Raw genomic sequence first — 15,943 nt, 5'->3', positions numbered from 1 at the left:
GGAGCGTATTTAAAGAACTAGTGACAATATCAACAATGAATTGGATGAAAATGAGGGTAACAAAGGAAAAGAGGGTAATAGCAATATTAAACCTTCCAAACAAGAAATGTTGGCACCATTCGAAACTTTGCGTTGAGGCCATCAGTGGGAAGAAAATGCAATGGAAAATATATTTGAGTGTTAAAAAGCAGAGGCGAACATTTTTATGGATAGTGCACAGTAGAAACAATTGTGCTCATCATGTAAGTAGTCATTTCTTAATATGTATGTATAAATAAATTAATGGTTTTAAAATGTTAGGAAATTTATTCATTCCCACTTATTTATGATTTATTTTCCATCTTTTACTATAGTTCTGAATTTACAGGATATTTCATTGATGAAAAGGTAATATTTCTTTATAACAAAATTTCTGTTTAACGAATTTTTTAAAGGGAACGATAGATTTCATTATATGGAGGTCTGACTGTACTTGGATTTTAAGAAAGCTTTTGATACTGTTGCACATGGAAGACTACTGTACAAATTGGAGCAGTATGGCATTAAGGGAAAATTGCTGCTATGGATAAAGGGATGGCTGAGTGGGAGAAGATAGAGTGGTAATCAGTGGACACTGCTCTTCGTGGACTAATGTTATTTGTGGAGTCCCCCAAGGTTCAATGTTGGGCCCATTGTTGTTTTCTGTATTTATTAATGATATTGATGAAGGTATATCAGGCTTAATGTCCAAGTTTGCAAACAATATGAAGGTTGGCAGGGTTATTAATGACACTAATGACAGTACAGTACATTACTGCAACAGGATCTAGAAAAATTGAGCAGATGGACTGAGAGGTGGCAACTGAAGCTTAGCATTGACAAATGCAAAGTGCTGCATATGGGTAGCAGTAACGCCAAAGTAACATACCAACTGTGTGGTACTACACTCAGGGTAGTAGACAATGAAAATTACCTGGGGATATTTGTGCAATCAGATATGAAGTTTTCTGGGCAGTGCAGACAGTATGCAAGAGTAGCTCATGGTGTCTTGTCAATGATATACAGGAATTTTTCTAGCAGGGATAAGGAGGTGATTATACCCTTGTATAAGGCAATGGTCAGGCCCCACCTTGAATACCGTATACAGATCTGGAGGCCTCATTTTAGGACAGATGTAGAGCTGCTAGAACAAGTGCAGAGAAGGGAAACAAGATTGGTGAATGGAACAAAGAGTTGCTGTTATGAAGAAAGGCTTAAGCTCCACAAATTGCAGTATCTGGAGACTAGGCACCTGCAAGAGGATCTGATTGAGGTGTATAAGGCCTTGAATGGATTGAGCAAGCTCAATGTCGATGGGATTATTCCTGTTGCCCAGATTAATCACCTGAGCGCACAAAAATTCAAACTGAGGAAAGACAGTTGTGACTAGATGTACGGAAATTTGCCTTTAGCCAGCAGGTGGTTGATTGCTGGAACAAACTTCCATCTGTCGTTGTGGAAGTTCACAGCTAAAATAAATTCAAGGCAGAACAAGACAAACATTTGGAATGAATGGATGGGTGAAATGGGAAGGTGTTTTTTTTTTTTTTTTTTGGCTGAAGCTGTATAAGCTTGCTTTCTTGCATCATATGCCTCTACTAAAGCTAATTAAGTTTTCCCCACCTATCTGTATGTAAAGAACCCTAGGGCAGAGAGTGCGCATTAAAATCCCCTAATAAACAAAGGCAGGGGGAAAAATTTGCATGGGTTCTTCTAGGTAATTATAATTTCATTCTTCGTTTGGTGATAGGTAGACCGAAACTATTGTTAATATAAATCCCAAGACATGTATTGCTAAGGTTTCTAATGAGGTCTGCAGAGGAATGTATTTGGTGGGTTTCTGGAGTCCACAGGAATGGCTACACCTCTGTGACCAGCAGTTATGTTATTTCTATACTGTTGGAGTTACCTGTGGAGATAAGTTAGCATTAGCATTAGTAGAGGCATACGATGCAAGGAAGCAAGCTTATGCAGCATCAGCCAAAAAAAAAAAAAAACCCTCCCATTTCACCGCTCCATTCGTTACAAAAGCATGTCCAGCTCAGCCTTAAATTTATTTAGGCTATTAACTTCAACAAAAGATGGAAGTCTGTTCCACCAATCAACTACCCACTGGCTAAAGGCAAATTTCCGCACATCTATTCTACAACTGTCTTCCCTCAATTTTAAACTGTGCCCCCTCAGATTCTTAATCTGAGCAAGAGGAAGAATCCCATCAGCATTCAGCTTGCTCAACCCATTCACCTCAATCGGATCCCCTCGCAGGGCCTACTCTCCAGGCACTGCAATTTGCAGAACTTAAGCCTTTCCTGGTAAGAGCATCCCATTGTTCCCTTCATCAATCTTGTTGCCCTTTTTTTAGTTGTCCTAGCAACTCTACATCCTTCCTAAAATGAGGCCTCTAGACCTGTACACAGTACTCTAGATGTGACCTGACCATTGTCTTGTATAAGAGGATAATCACCTCCCTGTCCCTGCTAGCAAAATTCCTATATATCATTGACAAGACTCCATGTCCTGCCCTGGAAGCCCCTCTGCACTGCTCTGCAAACTTCATATTTGACTGCACAATTACCCCCAGGTCTTTTCTTTTTCACTTCCCTGAGTGTAGTACCACACTCAGGTACTACACTCAGGGAAGTGAAGTAGTTGGTACATTTCTCTTTGGTTATTGCTACCCATATACAGTACTTTGCATTTATCAATGTTAAACTTCACTTGCCACTTCTCAGCTCATTTTCCCAACTTATCTAGATCCAGTTTGGAGTAGCATACTGTCTTTACTGTCATTAACAACCCTGCCAACCTTTGTATCATCTGCAAACTTGGACATTAAGCCTGATATACCTTCATCAATATCATTGATAAATATACGCAAAACAACAATGGGCTCCGAACCCTGGGGAACTCAACTAATAACATTTGTCCACGAAGCGCAGTGTCCATTGATTACCACTCTCCGTCATCTCCCACTCAACTCTCCCACACCTTTATCCATTGTAGCAATTTACCCTCAATGCCATACCTCTCCAATGTGTACAGCAGTCTTTCATGTGCAACAATATCAAAAGCTTTCCTGAAATCCAGTTCCTTTGTGACAACATCATATTATCCAATCAAACTGGTCAGACAAGACTTCCCCTTAACAAACCCATGCTGTGTCTTAACAATTACTGCAGTCTTGTCTAGATGATCCTGCAGTGCTTCTTTAACCAGTGATTCCATTATTTTCCCCAGAACACAAGTTAAACTAACAGGTCTATAGTTACTTTTGTCACCTTTTGAATCCCCTTTGTGAATTGGTGATACATTTACACACCTCCGGCAACAATTTGCCACCAATGCCACACTGCTCCAATTTGTCCTGCAGTCTTCCATGTGCTACAGTATCAAAAGCCTTTCTAAGATCCAAATGTATAATATCAAAGTTATTCCCTGCATCCAATTCTTTTGTGACTACATCATAGTATCCAATCAAATTGGTCAGGCAAGACCCTCCCTTAACAAAACCATGCTGTGTCTGAGCTATAACTGAATTCTTGTCAAGATGATCCTGCAGTGCTTCTTTAACCAGTGCTTCCATTAATTTTCTTGTAACAGAAGTTAAACTCACAGGTCTATAATTACTTGTGTCAGCTTTTGATCCTCCTTTGTGAATTGGGGTTACATTTGCACATCTTCAGTCTGTGGGTACCTCCCCGAGTCCAAAGAAGCTCTCAATTATGGCTAAGGGTTTGCTTACTTCCTTTGCTGCCTCCTTTAATATAACTGGATAGGTCTTTGATATCATCAATATTGCTATGTAGGCCTCTATAATGCCTCTGTATGATGTTTTGTATAATCTATTGTTTTAAACAGTTCGGTTTGATTCAGTCTGTTTTTTTTTTCTGTCAGTCTTTTTTTGTCTGTCCAATTTCATTTTTTCCTTTTTCAGTATGATAGTATGTCCAGTGTCCAGACCTAGATCTTCAGCATGTAGGTCTAAGTTTGGTTCATCCTGGCTTATACTGTTATTTACATCCATGTTCATTACATCTACCTAGATATCTTCTCTGTTGGAACTGATGTAATTTTTACAGCTTCTGTTGGAGTCTGGGATGCAGTTGGTAGAACCATAACTGGTGTGCTACTGTTCTTCGGGAGACTGCTGCGAGGATGAGAGTATTTTCTGAGCCCAATCTGTAATTGAATGATTGGTGGAACTGAAATGCCAGATTGTTCAGCTACTGACTGGCAATTCTTTATTGCTGATGCATGTCTATGTTTTGGTGCAGTCAGTGGTGTGCCAGTAAATGTTTAACAACTAGCTCGCTAAAAAAAAAAAAAAACAAGACCAAGAATATTTGTGTATATATTTATTGTAAGTTTTACTGATTTACAACAATTTGGAATACAAAAATTTCAAACAATAATAAAATTTATTTTTTTTATTGTAATTTCCAGGTAGTCAATTGATTCTCACAAAATTCAAATCCATGATTGCGATTCAACCATGATTTGACAAATGGAGTTGCATCCCAATCCACTAACTTTTTTCCCAATAATTTTACCTTCATTAAATCCGATGTGATCTATTGTTAAACTATTTCTCACCCTTGTACAAATTATGTTTATTAAACTGAAACCTCTTTCAGCTTCAGCACTACTGATTGCAATATCAGGTTCACAACAATTCTTGAAATGTGAAATCTTTTTTAACAGATGTCGAGCATAGGAATGTCATTTGATGAAATCATGAAAAAATGCAGAAATGTGTATTTGTACCTTTTTACCTTAAGAATTAGAACTGGAAAAGGAATTAGAAATTCCTTAGAAATTCCTGGAAAAGGATATTAGAACTGGAAAAGGAATTAGAAAATGTGAATTGGAATATCATCGGTTTGGCTGAAACAAGAAGAAGAAATGAATCACTTATAAGTTTATCAAATGGAAATCTGCTGTACACCAATGGAAACAGTGAAAGGAGTGAAGGTGGAGTTGGGTTTCTGGTCCATAAAGATTTTAAAAACAACATTTTGGAATTCAAAAGTACATCACCAAGGGTGTCAAGACTAATACTCAAGATTTCTAAGAGGTACAAGCTAAAGATTATAATGATTTATGCACCAACATCGAGCCATGATGATGAAGAGGTTGAAGAAATGTACACTGAAATTGAGAGTCTTGTAGATGAGCAGAAAACCCACTACACTATTATCATGGGGGATTTCAATGCTAAGGTTGGAAAAAGGCAAAACAGCGCAGAAAGAGGAACTATAGGAAATTTTGGAATTGGTGAAAGAAATAAAAGAGGTGAAAGACTTGTGGAATTTGCAGAATCTCAAGGAATGTCAGTAATGAACACTTTTTTCAAGAAAAGGGTGAACAGAAAGTGGACATGGAAGAGTCCAAATGGATTAACAACTAATGAAATCGACTTCATCCTCACTAACAGAAGATATATTGTGAATGATGTTACCGTCCTGAATAAGGTAAATGTTGGAAGTGATCACAGAATGGTAAGATGTACACTTGATATAGATGTAGGAAAGGAAAGGAAAAAACTGACTCGAGTAAATAATACAAAGGTCTTTGAAATAACAGAGGAGGAGAAAAAGCAGTATGTACTGGAACTTAAGAACAAGTTTGAGCTTCTGCAGACTGCTCAGGATCAAGATATCGAGGAGGAATATTACAACTTTCTGAAAGTGATAAAGCCCAAGAAACCTATAGGGAAACAGAAATCCAAAGAAGAAAAAATTCGTCAAGAAACACTTGTCATGATGAACCAAAGACGACAAATGAAGAGCAAGAAAAATACTGACAGGGAGAAAATTGAGTATACTGAGTTATGCAAAGCCATTAGAAAGAGACTCAGAGAGGACATAAGAAGATTTAACACAAGAAAAGTAGAACAAGCATTAAGGGAAAACAAAGGATTTAAATCAGCAGCCATGAGCAGTAATACAGAAAGACAAATGATACTGAAACTGAAGAATACCGATGGTGTACTTATAAACAGCAGAGAAGGCATAATTCAAATAGCAGAAGACTACTTACTATAGAGAATTATACAAGGAGCGAGGGAATGATACCAGCAGTGGGGAAGATGGATTGCAAAGCAGCAACACATACGACATACCCGATATTCTTCCTGATGAGGTAGAACATGCATTGAAGAAAATGAAGAATCGGAAAGCCCCGGGGGAAGATGAAGTTACTGTAGAGTTGTTAAAATTGGGAGGAAGAGACATAACACAAAAACTGGCAAGGCTCTTCACAAAGTGCATTAGAAAAGGTGTGATGCCTAAGCAGTGGAATAATGCAATCATAGTTTTGCTGCATAAGAAAGGAGATAAATCAGAAATTGGAAATTATAGACCAATTAGCTTGTTATCCCATATCTACAAGTTGTTCACAAGGGTCATTACTAACAGATTAGAAAGAATACTTGATGAGAATCAACCGAAAGAGCAAGCTGGCTTTAGGACAGGATTCTCAACTATGGATCACCTTCACGTAATATCACAGCTAATGGAGAAAGCCAATGAATATAAAACACCATTATGCCTGGCATTTGTGGATTATGAAAAGGCATTTGACTCCATACAGCATAAGGCAATGTTTCGGGCACTGGAAAGACAAGGCATAGATACTCCATATATTATGATTTTGAAGAAAATATATGAGAGTGCTACATCCTTATTAGACTAGACAAAGACAGTAGCAAATTTAAAATCGAGAAAGGAGTTCGACAAGGAGACACAATATCTCCGAAGCTGTTTACTGCTGCCCTTGAGGAAGCTTTCAGAAGATTAGACTGGTCGCAGAAAGGAGTCAATGTGAACGGAGAGTACCTAAACCATTTACAATTTGCAGATGACATTGTGGTCATAAGCCACGATCCCAAAGAATTAGAGGAAAATCTTAATCAGTTATGCACAGTTAGTAAGGATTTTGGACTAAAGATGAATATGGCTAAAACAAAAGTAATGATGAACAAGTATGCCACGGAAAGGGAAATAATGATTGAAGGAGCAGTAATTGAAAAGGTGGAGTCATATACTTATCTGGGACAAGTTATTAGCTGTAATAATGATAAATGGCTGGAAGTCAAGAGAAGAATAAATTTTGGATGGATAGCATTCAGGAAATATAGTCACATACTGAAGAGCAATATCCCAGTTTGTCTGAAACGTAAAATAATGAATCAATGTATACTCCCCACCATGACTTATGGAAGTGAAACTTGGGCACTCACCAAAAGAATGGAAGAGAAGCTGAGAACTACACAGCGAAGAATGGAACGAATCATATTGGGAATCAGACTGTTAGATAAGAAGAGAAACACATGGATTAGGCAGCAAACTCAAGTAAAGGACATTCTTATCAAAACTAAAGAACTAAAATGGTCTTGGGCAGGATACATAGCTCGAAGACATGATGACAGATGGACTAAGAAAATAACAGAATGGTACCCAAGAGGAGCTAGAAGAAAACCTGGAAGACAAAGGCGGAGATGGATAGATGAAATTCATGAGTTTTCGAGTAGTAAATGGATGGCCAGTGCTCAAAACAGAAGGAACTGGAAAGTTGCTGGAGAGGCCTTCATCCTGCAGTGGATTGAAAATGGCTGATGATGATGACCTTAAGAAGAAGCAGCCCAGGCAAAATTAAGTGGATGTTTGTTGGAAATACTATTCCTGTAAAATTGCTAGTGGAGATAATCCCTACACAGGCTGCTGCTTACGGAAGGGGATGAGGGAAAGGAAGCACAAAGGCTGCTGAAATAAGCACGCCCCGGCTGGATTTTCTGTGCCACCATATAGAAGCCTATCACCCAAATGCTGCTAGTCATTGTGGATTGAAGTGCGTGCCACTCTACAGTTTATAGCCATTGTCGGTTTAACAACCAGACCACAAAATTCAACAATCAGCTTGTGTGAGCCGGCTCTAGCACACCACTGAGTATAGTGAGCATTGTTTACTTTCTGACTTCAGATGGGTTACTTTTCGCTCTCAATTCATTTGTGTATGGGATTTGGACCCATATTTATGGCACACTGAATCCACTCAACAAACCATTTGAGAGTGATCAATTTTCAGCACTTATAACATCTGATATTGTTAAGAACCTTGCACAACAGTTGATATAACCAGCTTTAACGTTGGAAGGTAAATTTGGCATACCAAGCATAAGGATGATATTCCCTGTAGGAAGAAGATCACCTTCTTTTAATTCACTTAGCTGGAGTGACTTTTTCATCTTTAAACTCTTGGACCAGTTCATCCTCTGTAACATTCATGTCCCACTCTGCAATTACCAATTTGGAGGCATTTAATACTGCATGTGAAGTAACTTGTACAGGTATACCACCAAAGGCTAAGCATTTCAGCAGAGACTGAGAATGCTTATGATTCGCAGTTTCAATTAATAAATCACCTGATCTAAGTCTTTTCACCATTTTTCGTGAACCTGCTTGTTTTCTAAACAATTCTGTATAAGAAGTAGGACAACATACTCATACGTTTGTTTGAAACAGAGTGGAAGGTAAGGAATGAAGGGCATTCCTTTCATTTAATTTAGAGCATGAGTATCGAGGCTCAATTGGAAGGTAGTTGTATTCCATGCTTTGCTCCTATTAGCTCTGGAGAGAAGTAGCTCTTCTACCAAGATTTTCAACTCTGCCACATGGAGGCAGAAGCAGTGATAACCAGTGACCAAGAGATCAGAAGAGTAAAAGGGTGTTATATTACTAGCAGGGTGGGGGGGGGGGTTGTAGAGAAAAGGTTATGGAAGGCTAGTATTTGCAAGATTTCCTATTGTGGTTTACTAGAAAGGCACTAGTAAAATAAATCACAATAGGAAAATTGCTTGACACTTGGGGGCCATCTGGTGTTTGTAGGCTCAAGGTATTATTCACTTTGAGGCCACACTACATTATATCAAACAGATTAGACCTAATTTTTGTTTTTAAAGAAATCTAAAAGTTCCAATAAATTTGGTTTTAAAGTTATTTTAAATAACTTTAAAACTCAATAATTACAGTAAAAGCAGAAGAAAGAATTTATCTTAAAAATTACTTTGTAGAATTTTACTTGGAATGTTGGAGTAAAAATCATTGAATTCTATCTGAATTATATATTTTTGGGTCACTTTTTTTTTTTTTTTTCTTTTTTTGTTGGCCCCAAGCACGGTGCCTAAACTGCCTAGTAGAAAAGATGGCACTGCACTAGCCAATTTGATATAACAGAAAAAGACAGCATGGACAAGCAGAGCAATGGATAGCCCTGATATCTAGAACAGATACAAGCAGATCTGTAATAGTACCATAGAAAAGTTAAATTGGAGAAGACTGATTATGAGAAATCACTGGCGAAGAAAGCAAAGAGTGAGCATAAAAAGAAGAAAAGAATGAATCAGATCAGACAATTACTTAATGGATTTGAGAAGTCACAGATAACCCATCTGATATTGCCAATGAAATGAACAGATACTTTGCATGTAGTAGTACCTGGGGAGCCTAGGTACTACTACAGTCAATATTAGTCAACCTCGGCACCATCCATACAGACAAATCAGACATCCATAGGCAGTTGGCTAAATTTGAAATAAAAACCAAGTTTAAAAAAAAATTAAAATGAAAAATATACAAATAAGATAAAGATAATAATATTTCAGCAAAATTCCCTTTTTATTATTATTATTAGCCATATCGTGCAAGGAAGCCCGGGGCTTATGCTGCACCAGCCAAAAAAAAAATTTCTGTGTTATCCTGAGAGAGAGAGAAGTATAAGGGAATTACCAAGAAAGAGGAGAAGAATGATGATATCCAGCTCAGGACCCTGGGTGTGCCAAGCCCATACTCACCAGATGCAAGCCCCCGGGATTTTAATTTGTGATATGGAGTAGTATACAATTTTGATAAGCAATAACTCAACCACTTAGCATAGCAAACCATTTCCCAATTTGCAAAAACCTCAGCCTATATCTGCCCATAGGTTGGAAGGGGGGGGTGGAATTGAGTAAATTCAGCTTTACATCACTCTTGCTGTAAACTTCCCTATGTGACTGTCCTGTAACGTAAACAGAATTGTATTTATTTATAAACAAAGAACAATTTTTAAAAAATTCATGGAACTGGAGCCAACTTGAATAAGTTACCTCATGTTCGGCAGACATTTTAATTCAGAGATTTCGCCTTTGGTTGACAGAGAAGGTATGCCACAGTAACATCATTTCCACTTAGGAAAGATTTTTTTTTAATTTCTCATGAAAACCCTAAACATGAACAATATTAGAAGCTATAGTATTTAGTACTGTGTATGAATTAAAGGCTGAGAAGACAAAAGACTTGAATTTCTAAAGATTGTAATTTTTGAGAAACACATATGAAAGATAGCTGTTCCAGAAAACAGAAGTGGAAGATATAAAGAAGAGAAGAATCAACTGCGATATGTTGCATCCTTATCTTAAACAGTCAGCACATTTACTGGAAAACCAAGGTTTTAGATAAGGGAGGAGATTTAGGATGGAATGCAGAAAGAATTTAATTCTTAAAAGATTGATTTCACTAACACAATTTGAGAAAGCATTGTGATTGGAAAAATTTAAAGATCAGAAGATTTAAAACAGTAATCAAGCCATGGAAAAGAACAGAAATCACTCTCACCATCCCATTTTGAATTTCTGTTGTTTTTTGTTGATTGTTTGTTATTTGGTTTTTAGGAGCATTAGCAACTAAGGCCATATTGCTCCGGGGTTATGCGGTGGTCATTCCCTGACCTTTCCATATCCTCCATATTTGGTGGTCACAGGCTCAAACCCAGGTCTAATCAAGAAGCGTGTGCTACCCACCGCTGCTCCTGCCCACCTGGCTACCGAGGCGCCTTGAATTTCTGTAATGCCAAATAATAGGACCCTGAGGGGGGGGGGAGAGAGAGAGAGAGAGAGAGAGAGAGAGAGAGAGAGAGAGAGAGAGAGAGAGAGACACTCCACTGAAGAAGAAACCACCAACTTGTAATCTGAAGTAACTAGAGGTTAATTAGGATTCTCTAGTGTTCAAAATCCGTGGAATCTTGACAATACGGGCAACTAGAAAACTGAAGTCAGCTGTGGTTATGAACATAATATCACAAGGAAAATTACATTACTATTAGAAAAGTCGGACTTGAGAAAGTCAAGTTCAAAAAAAGAAAGTCAAAGAGCTTTGAGCGATTAGTGGAATTAGTTGAATAACAGAAGCAACAGAAGAATTTGATAGAATGTGATAAAGAGATTTCATAAAGCAGAGATTCCAAATTAGGAAGTCTCTGAAAAATAATAGAGTGTACTTACACAAAAGTACCACATTTGAAGCAAAAGGAATAATAAAGTGAACAATTCAGGCAACTGAGATGAGTAGTGGTTAAAGCAACCAGTAACTGTGATTCTATCACAAGTGTAAATGGAACTTGGCAGATTGTATGTTGAAATGGACATCACTCAGACTGGAAATGATACTACATATATTTTTGAAATGAATGAAAAAGGTTTTGGGAGGTTTAGATTTTTTTGCAGATAAGTTAATTCCATTAGTTTGACTATTCATGATGTATTCAGTAGATGAAGTAAAAGTAGAGAGGAGGAACATGTTATATGCATTAATGAAATTTTTGGATATGACATAAAAAGAGCAAAATATACTCAGCTCCATAACATAACATGGCCTGGCCTCAATAACGCCTACCATGCACACACACACACACACACACATTACTCAGACTTCCTCCAGTAACTAGCTGGCAAAGTAAAGACAGCAAGATTATACCACAGCTTATTCAGATGCCACCTAGATAGTTTCAAAAAGACTAAAATACTCAGTCTGGTGAACTATCTAGCAACCAGCCTGCAAAAAACTGTTTTAGAGCTGTATCCTGGAAATGTAAAGAATATTGGATCTCACCAGGCTGTCCATCATAACCTCAAAGAAGGTTACTTGTACTGCATGATGGAAAAGATGGGTGTTGTCAGAGCTTTATTCTGGAGACTAAACATGGGTTTTCAGTTCAAGCCCCCCCTGTAAGTGGTAAGGGTGTTGATTGTTGGATTGGTTGCAGAGAAGAGCAAAGAAATGAGTGAGGGAAACAAAAGTATTCTTACCAAGAAAGACTCCAGTTCTGCTAATTACATCTGGAGCCCAGGCACCTGTGAGGCAATCTTATTGATTTGTGTAAGGCTTTGAATGGATTGAGCATTCTTCCTCTTGCTCAGTCTACATGAGGGACATAAATTCAAATTGGAATAAGGATGGTCGCAGGATAGATGTGCAGAAATTTGCCTTCAGGCCGTGGTTAATTGTTGGAACAAGCTTCCATTTGTTGTTTTTGAAGTGAATATTCAGAATAAACTCAACAAAGAACTAGAACTACTGAAAGGGATGGAGAGTGATGTAAAGGTTTTTTTTTTGTTTTTTGACTGATGCTTTATAAGCTTGCTTTCTTGCATCATTTGCCACTGCTATTGAACCATTGCATATCATATCTGTACAAGTGTATGTTCACGGCCAATCTGTTTGTTCAGCATGGCACACCCTAGGGTGTGCCATGCTGAAAACCTCAGAATAACTAAAATGGGGAGGCCCTTTCTGTGATCAGTTAATCACAGCCCCCAATTGAAGAAGCCTTTAGAAACTTCTTCCTTTATTCATCAACAGGACTCAAACTCAGACCTCACTAAATAAGTGACAACTGGTAAAACCATTCTACTTTCACAGAAGAAATTGGGGCTGGCTGTGGTCCATTTTAAATTCATTACAAAAAACTAAAAATTATTTTTTTATAATTAAAACAAAAAGGGGTATCACACAGATGCCACATGTGTGTCTCTTTTAAATTGAGGGTGCAAGTGAAGGAAGATTAAAATTCATTAAATTCAATGACACAAACTCATTTAACCCCAGGGGTTCACGGCGCTTCCGTAGCCAGGTGGGCAGGAGCAGCAGTGTGTAGCACACGCTTCTAGATTAAACCAGGGTTTGAGCCTGCGACCACCAAATACGGAGGATGCGAAAAGGTTAGAGAATGACCACTGCACATCCTTGAAGCAATATGGCCTTAGTTGCTAAAAACCAAACAACAACAACAACCCAGGGGCTCACATCTGGTGAGTATGGGCTTGCACACCCAGGGCCTGAGCTGGATATCATCATTCTTCTCTTCTTGGTGATTCCTTTCTGACTCTTGTTTTTTTTTTCCTCTCTCTCAGGGTAATTCAGAAATTTTTTTTTGGCTGGTGTAGCTTAAGCCTCAGGCTAATAACAATAAATATCACATGATAGTTTTAATTATACATTAAGTAACAAAAATTTAAAGTTTTTTGCAACATTAATTTTCAAAATGAAACTCCTGACCCTCCAATGATACATTGATCTTTACTTTAGTCGTATGCAAAACTGTGTTTTTTTGGGCTGTGCTAAATTATCTTATAGGTACAATAGGAATGTGCCCAGGGGAACTCTCACTCCCTGTAGTCTGATTCATACTAGTATTACTGAAAATATGCTAAATACAGTCGATCTGCCAACCCACACTGGACCAGTGTGGCAGATTATGGTCCATTTCCCTCAGCATGAATTGTTGAAGAGGCTTCCATCCTGCAGTGGATTGATAACAGCTGCTGCTTACCTTACCTTTTAGTGTTGTTAATTTGTAGGTAACTTTTTTTTGCTGGTGCAGAAAAAGCCCTGGGTGTTCTTGCACCATATGGATAACACTAATACAAATATGCTGACCAGATCTCCTGATCAGCAAAGAGGAGCACTAGTTATAACGCAATCGTGTTATAACCAGGTCCCCAGTCACTTTTGTAAATATAAAATCAGGGCGTCTGAAAAAGTGGAAAATTATAGTATTTTACTATTTCCACTTTAACTACATCATTTCAGTAGTCCACACTTTATTCATCACAGAAAAAATGCATTCAATTATTATTATTATTATCCATATGCAAGGAAGTCTGATGCTTATGCTGCACCAGCCAAAAAAAAAAATTTCTGAATTACCCCGAGAGAGAGTCAGAAGTAGAAGGGAATCACCAAGAAAGAGAAGAATGATGATATCCAGCTCAGGACCCTAGGTGTGCCAAGCCCATACTCATCAGATGTGAGCCCCTGGGGTTAAAAAAAAAAAAAAAAAAGGCCGCAGGTCCCACCGAGTTATGGTGCAAGAAAGCGTGAAGCTTACGCTGCACCAACAAAAAAAAATTTCCGAGTTACCCTGAGAGAGAGAGAGAGAGAGAGAGAGAGAGAGAGAGAGAGAGAGAGTGTGTCAGAAGTAGAAAGGAGTCACCAAGACAAGAGAAAAATTATGATATCCAGCTCAGGTCCCTGGGTGTGCCAAGCCCATACTCACCAGATGTGAGCCCCTGGGGTTAGCATTAATTCCCGATCAGCAATATATGTATGTCATTATCTATTTTAAATTTTCACAAGGCACTCCAATTTTTGAAAAATGTGAAAATAAACCCACTCCTCTCATATCAATTGATGTGATTTTGTTGTCTCATTCTGAAGTCCACAATATGATGCAAACGATTTTTTTTTTTTTTTTTTTTTGGTAGTTGTTGGCGCATAGGCTTCTGTGGCCATAGTGCACCTCCCAAGGTTTTTGCAATACTTTGATCCAAGTCCGCGACCTTTGCTTTGCTAGGCAGGAACTTTACCCACCTGGCTAGCCCGGTCGGCGATGCAAACGAATAAACATCACTGAATGCTATGCACAGTACACCAAGCAGCAAGGTGACTGGGTTGCCAAAACTCGACAAATTACTCATAGATGGAAACAGTTTAAAAAAAAAAAAAAAAAAGGCAACATGAGGATATATTTCAGCAATATGAAGATTCAAATTAATGCTACTTTCGTATCTTTCAACAGGTGAGTTGTGTCCCGCAGCCGTCTAGTTCTAAACAGACTAGAAGTTTGTTTAAAATTTAACTTAATTAAACTAAGCAAATTAATTTTCCTAGTTACAACTAAGATTCACCAGCCTACAGCACTCTGGGTACTGCCAAAACATCATGAAATTATCATGCACATCCCTGCTTTGTAGATAGGCTTCAAGAACTCGTAGTCATTAAAAAAAAAAAAAAAAAAGCTGGCCTTTAAAATATCAAAATATTCGGGAAAAAGGTTTCATTTTTAACATGAAATACATACTAATGGTCTTTTTAAAAACGATTCACGGATTTTTTCTTGAACTAATTGCAGAGCCCGCTCAACATTACAATCTTCCATTGTTTTCGGTATCGGCTGCTCACGTACGTGGGGGAGGAGGACATCAAATGAAACTATCAACGTATTCGATTGTTTCTGAATTAAGTGCATGAATTCTTTAGCAGTTTTTTGTTCAAGAAAAAACACAGCCAATCAAATACATAACACGTGACGCTTCAGCTTTTCATGACACCTAACGCATGTCAGAGTAATAGATACCAGAGTATCAACTCGCTAAATTACTCCCAGCGCCACAAGTTTCGGACCTATAAACTAACGTGGCCATCAAAATTCACAGAGTGCTAACGCGCATGCCCATTGCTAATAAAATTGGTACTAGTTTGAAAAGATTAATTGGTTGAGCGTTGCGGGTTCATTTTCCTTTGCATTTTGGTTACTATTATTTTAATTATTTGTGTATTATTATTGGTGTATCATAATATTATTGGTGTAGCAAGTTAATTTTTCATTGCATTCAGTTACTATTATAATTATTTGTGTATTATTATAGCATAGAGAGTTCATTTTTCATTGCATTTTGGTTACTGTTACGGCAGTTTAATTATTTCTGTGTTATTATTCGTAGCGAGTTCATTTTTCATTGCATTTTGATTATTATCATTATAATTATTTTTGTGCATTATTATTTTTTTTTTTTTTTTTTTTGTCTGCTCACATTATGAACGAAGTGCCT

At 37.8% G+C, this 15,943-nt stretch overlaps 1 protein-coding gene across 2 annotated transcripts in view; it reads right to left on the bottom strand.

Moving 5' to 3' along the window:
- Nucleotides 1-15,301, bottom strand: part of LOC150078226 (pyridoxal phosphate homeostasis protein) — a 95,880-nt gene extending 80,579 nt beyond the window's left edge. For both annotated transcript variants that reach the window (XM_090384633.1, XM_090384634.1), the window contains exon 1: nucleotides 15,193-15,301. In XM_090384633.1, coding sequence (XP_090240759.1) covers nucleotides 15,193-15,270 — 78 coding nt within the window. In that variant the 5' untranslated portion in view covers nucleotides 15,271-15,301. The remainder of the gene's footprint in view (nucleotides 1-15,192) is intronic.
- Nucleotides 15,302-15,943: the final 642 nt, after the last annotated feature.

The sequence above is a fragment of the Mastigoproctus giganteus genome, chromosome 11 (genome assembly GCF_048544385.1).
Source record: "Mastigoproctus giganteus isolate SK-2022 chromosome 11, ASM4854438v1, whole genome shotgun sequence".
Lineage (NCBI taxonomy): Eukaryota > Metazoa > Arthropoda > Arachnida > Uropygi > Thelyphonidae > Mastigoproctus > Mastigoproctus giganteus.
Note: the sequence above shows the minus strand (reverse complement) of the source record. Positions and strands in the feature narration are given on the sequence as shown.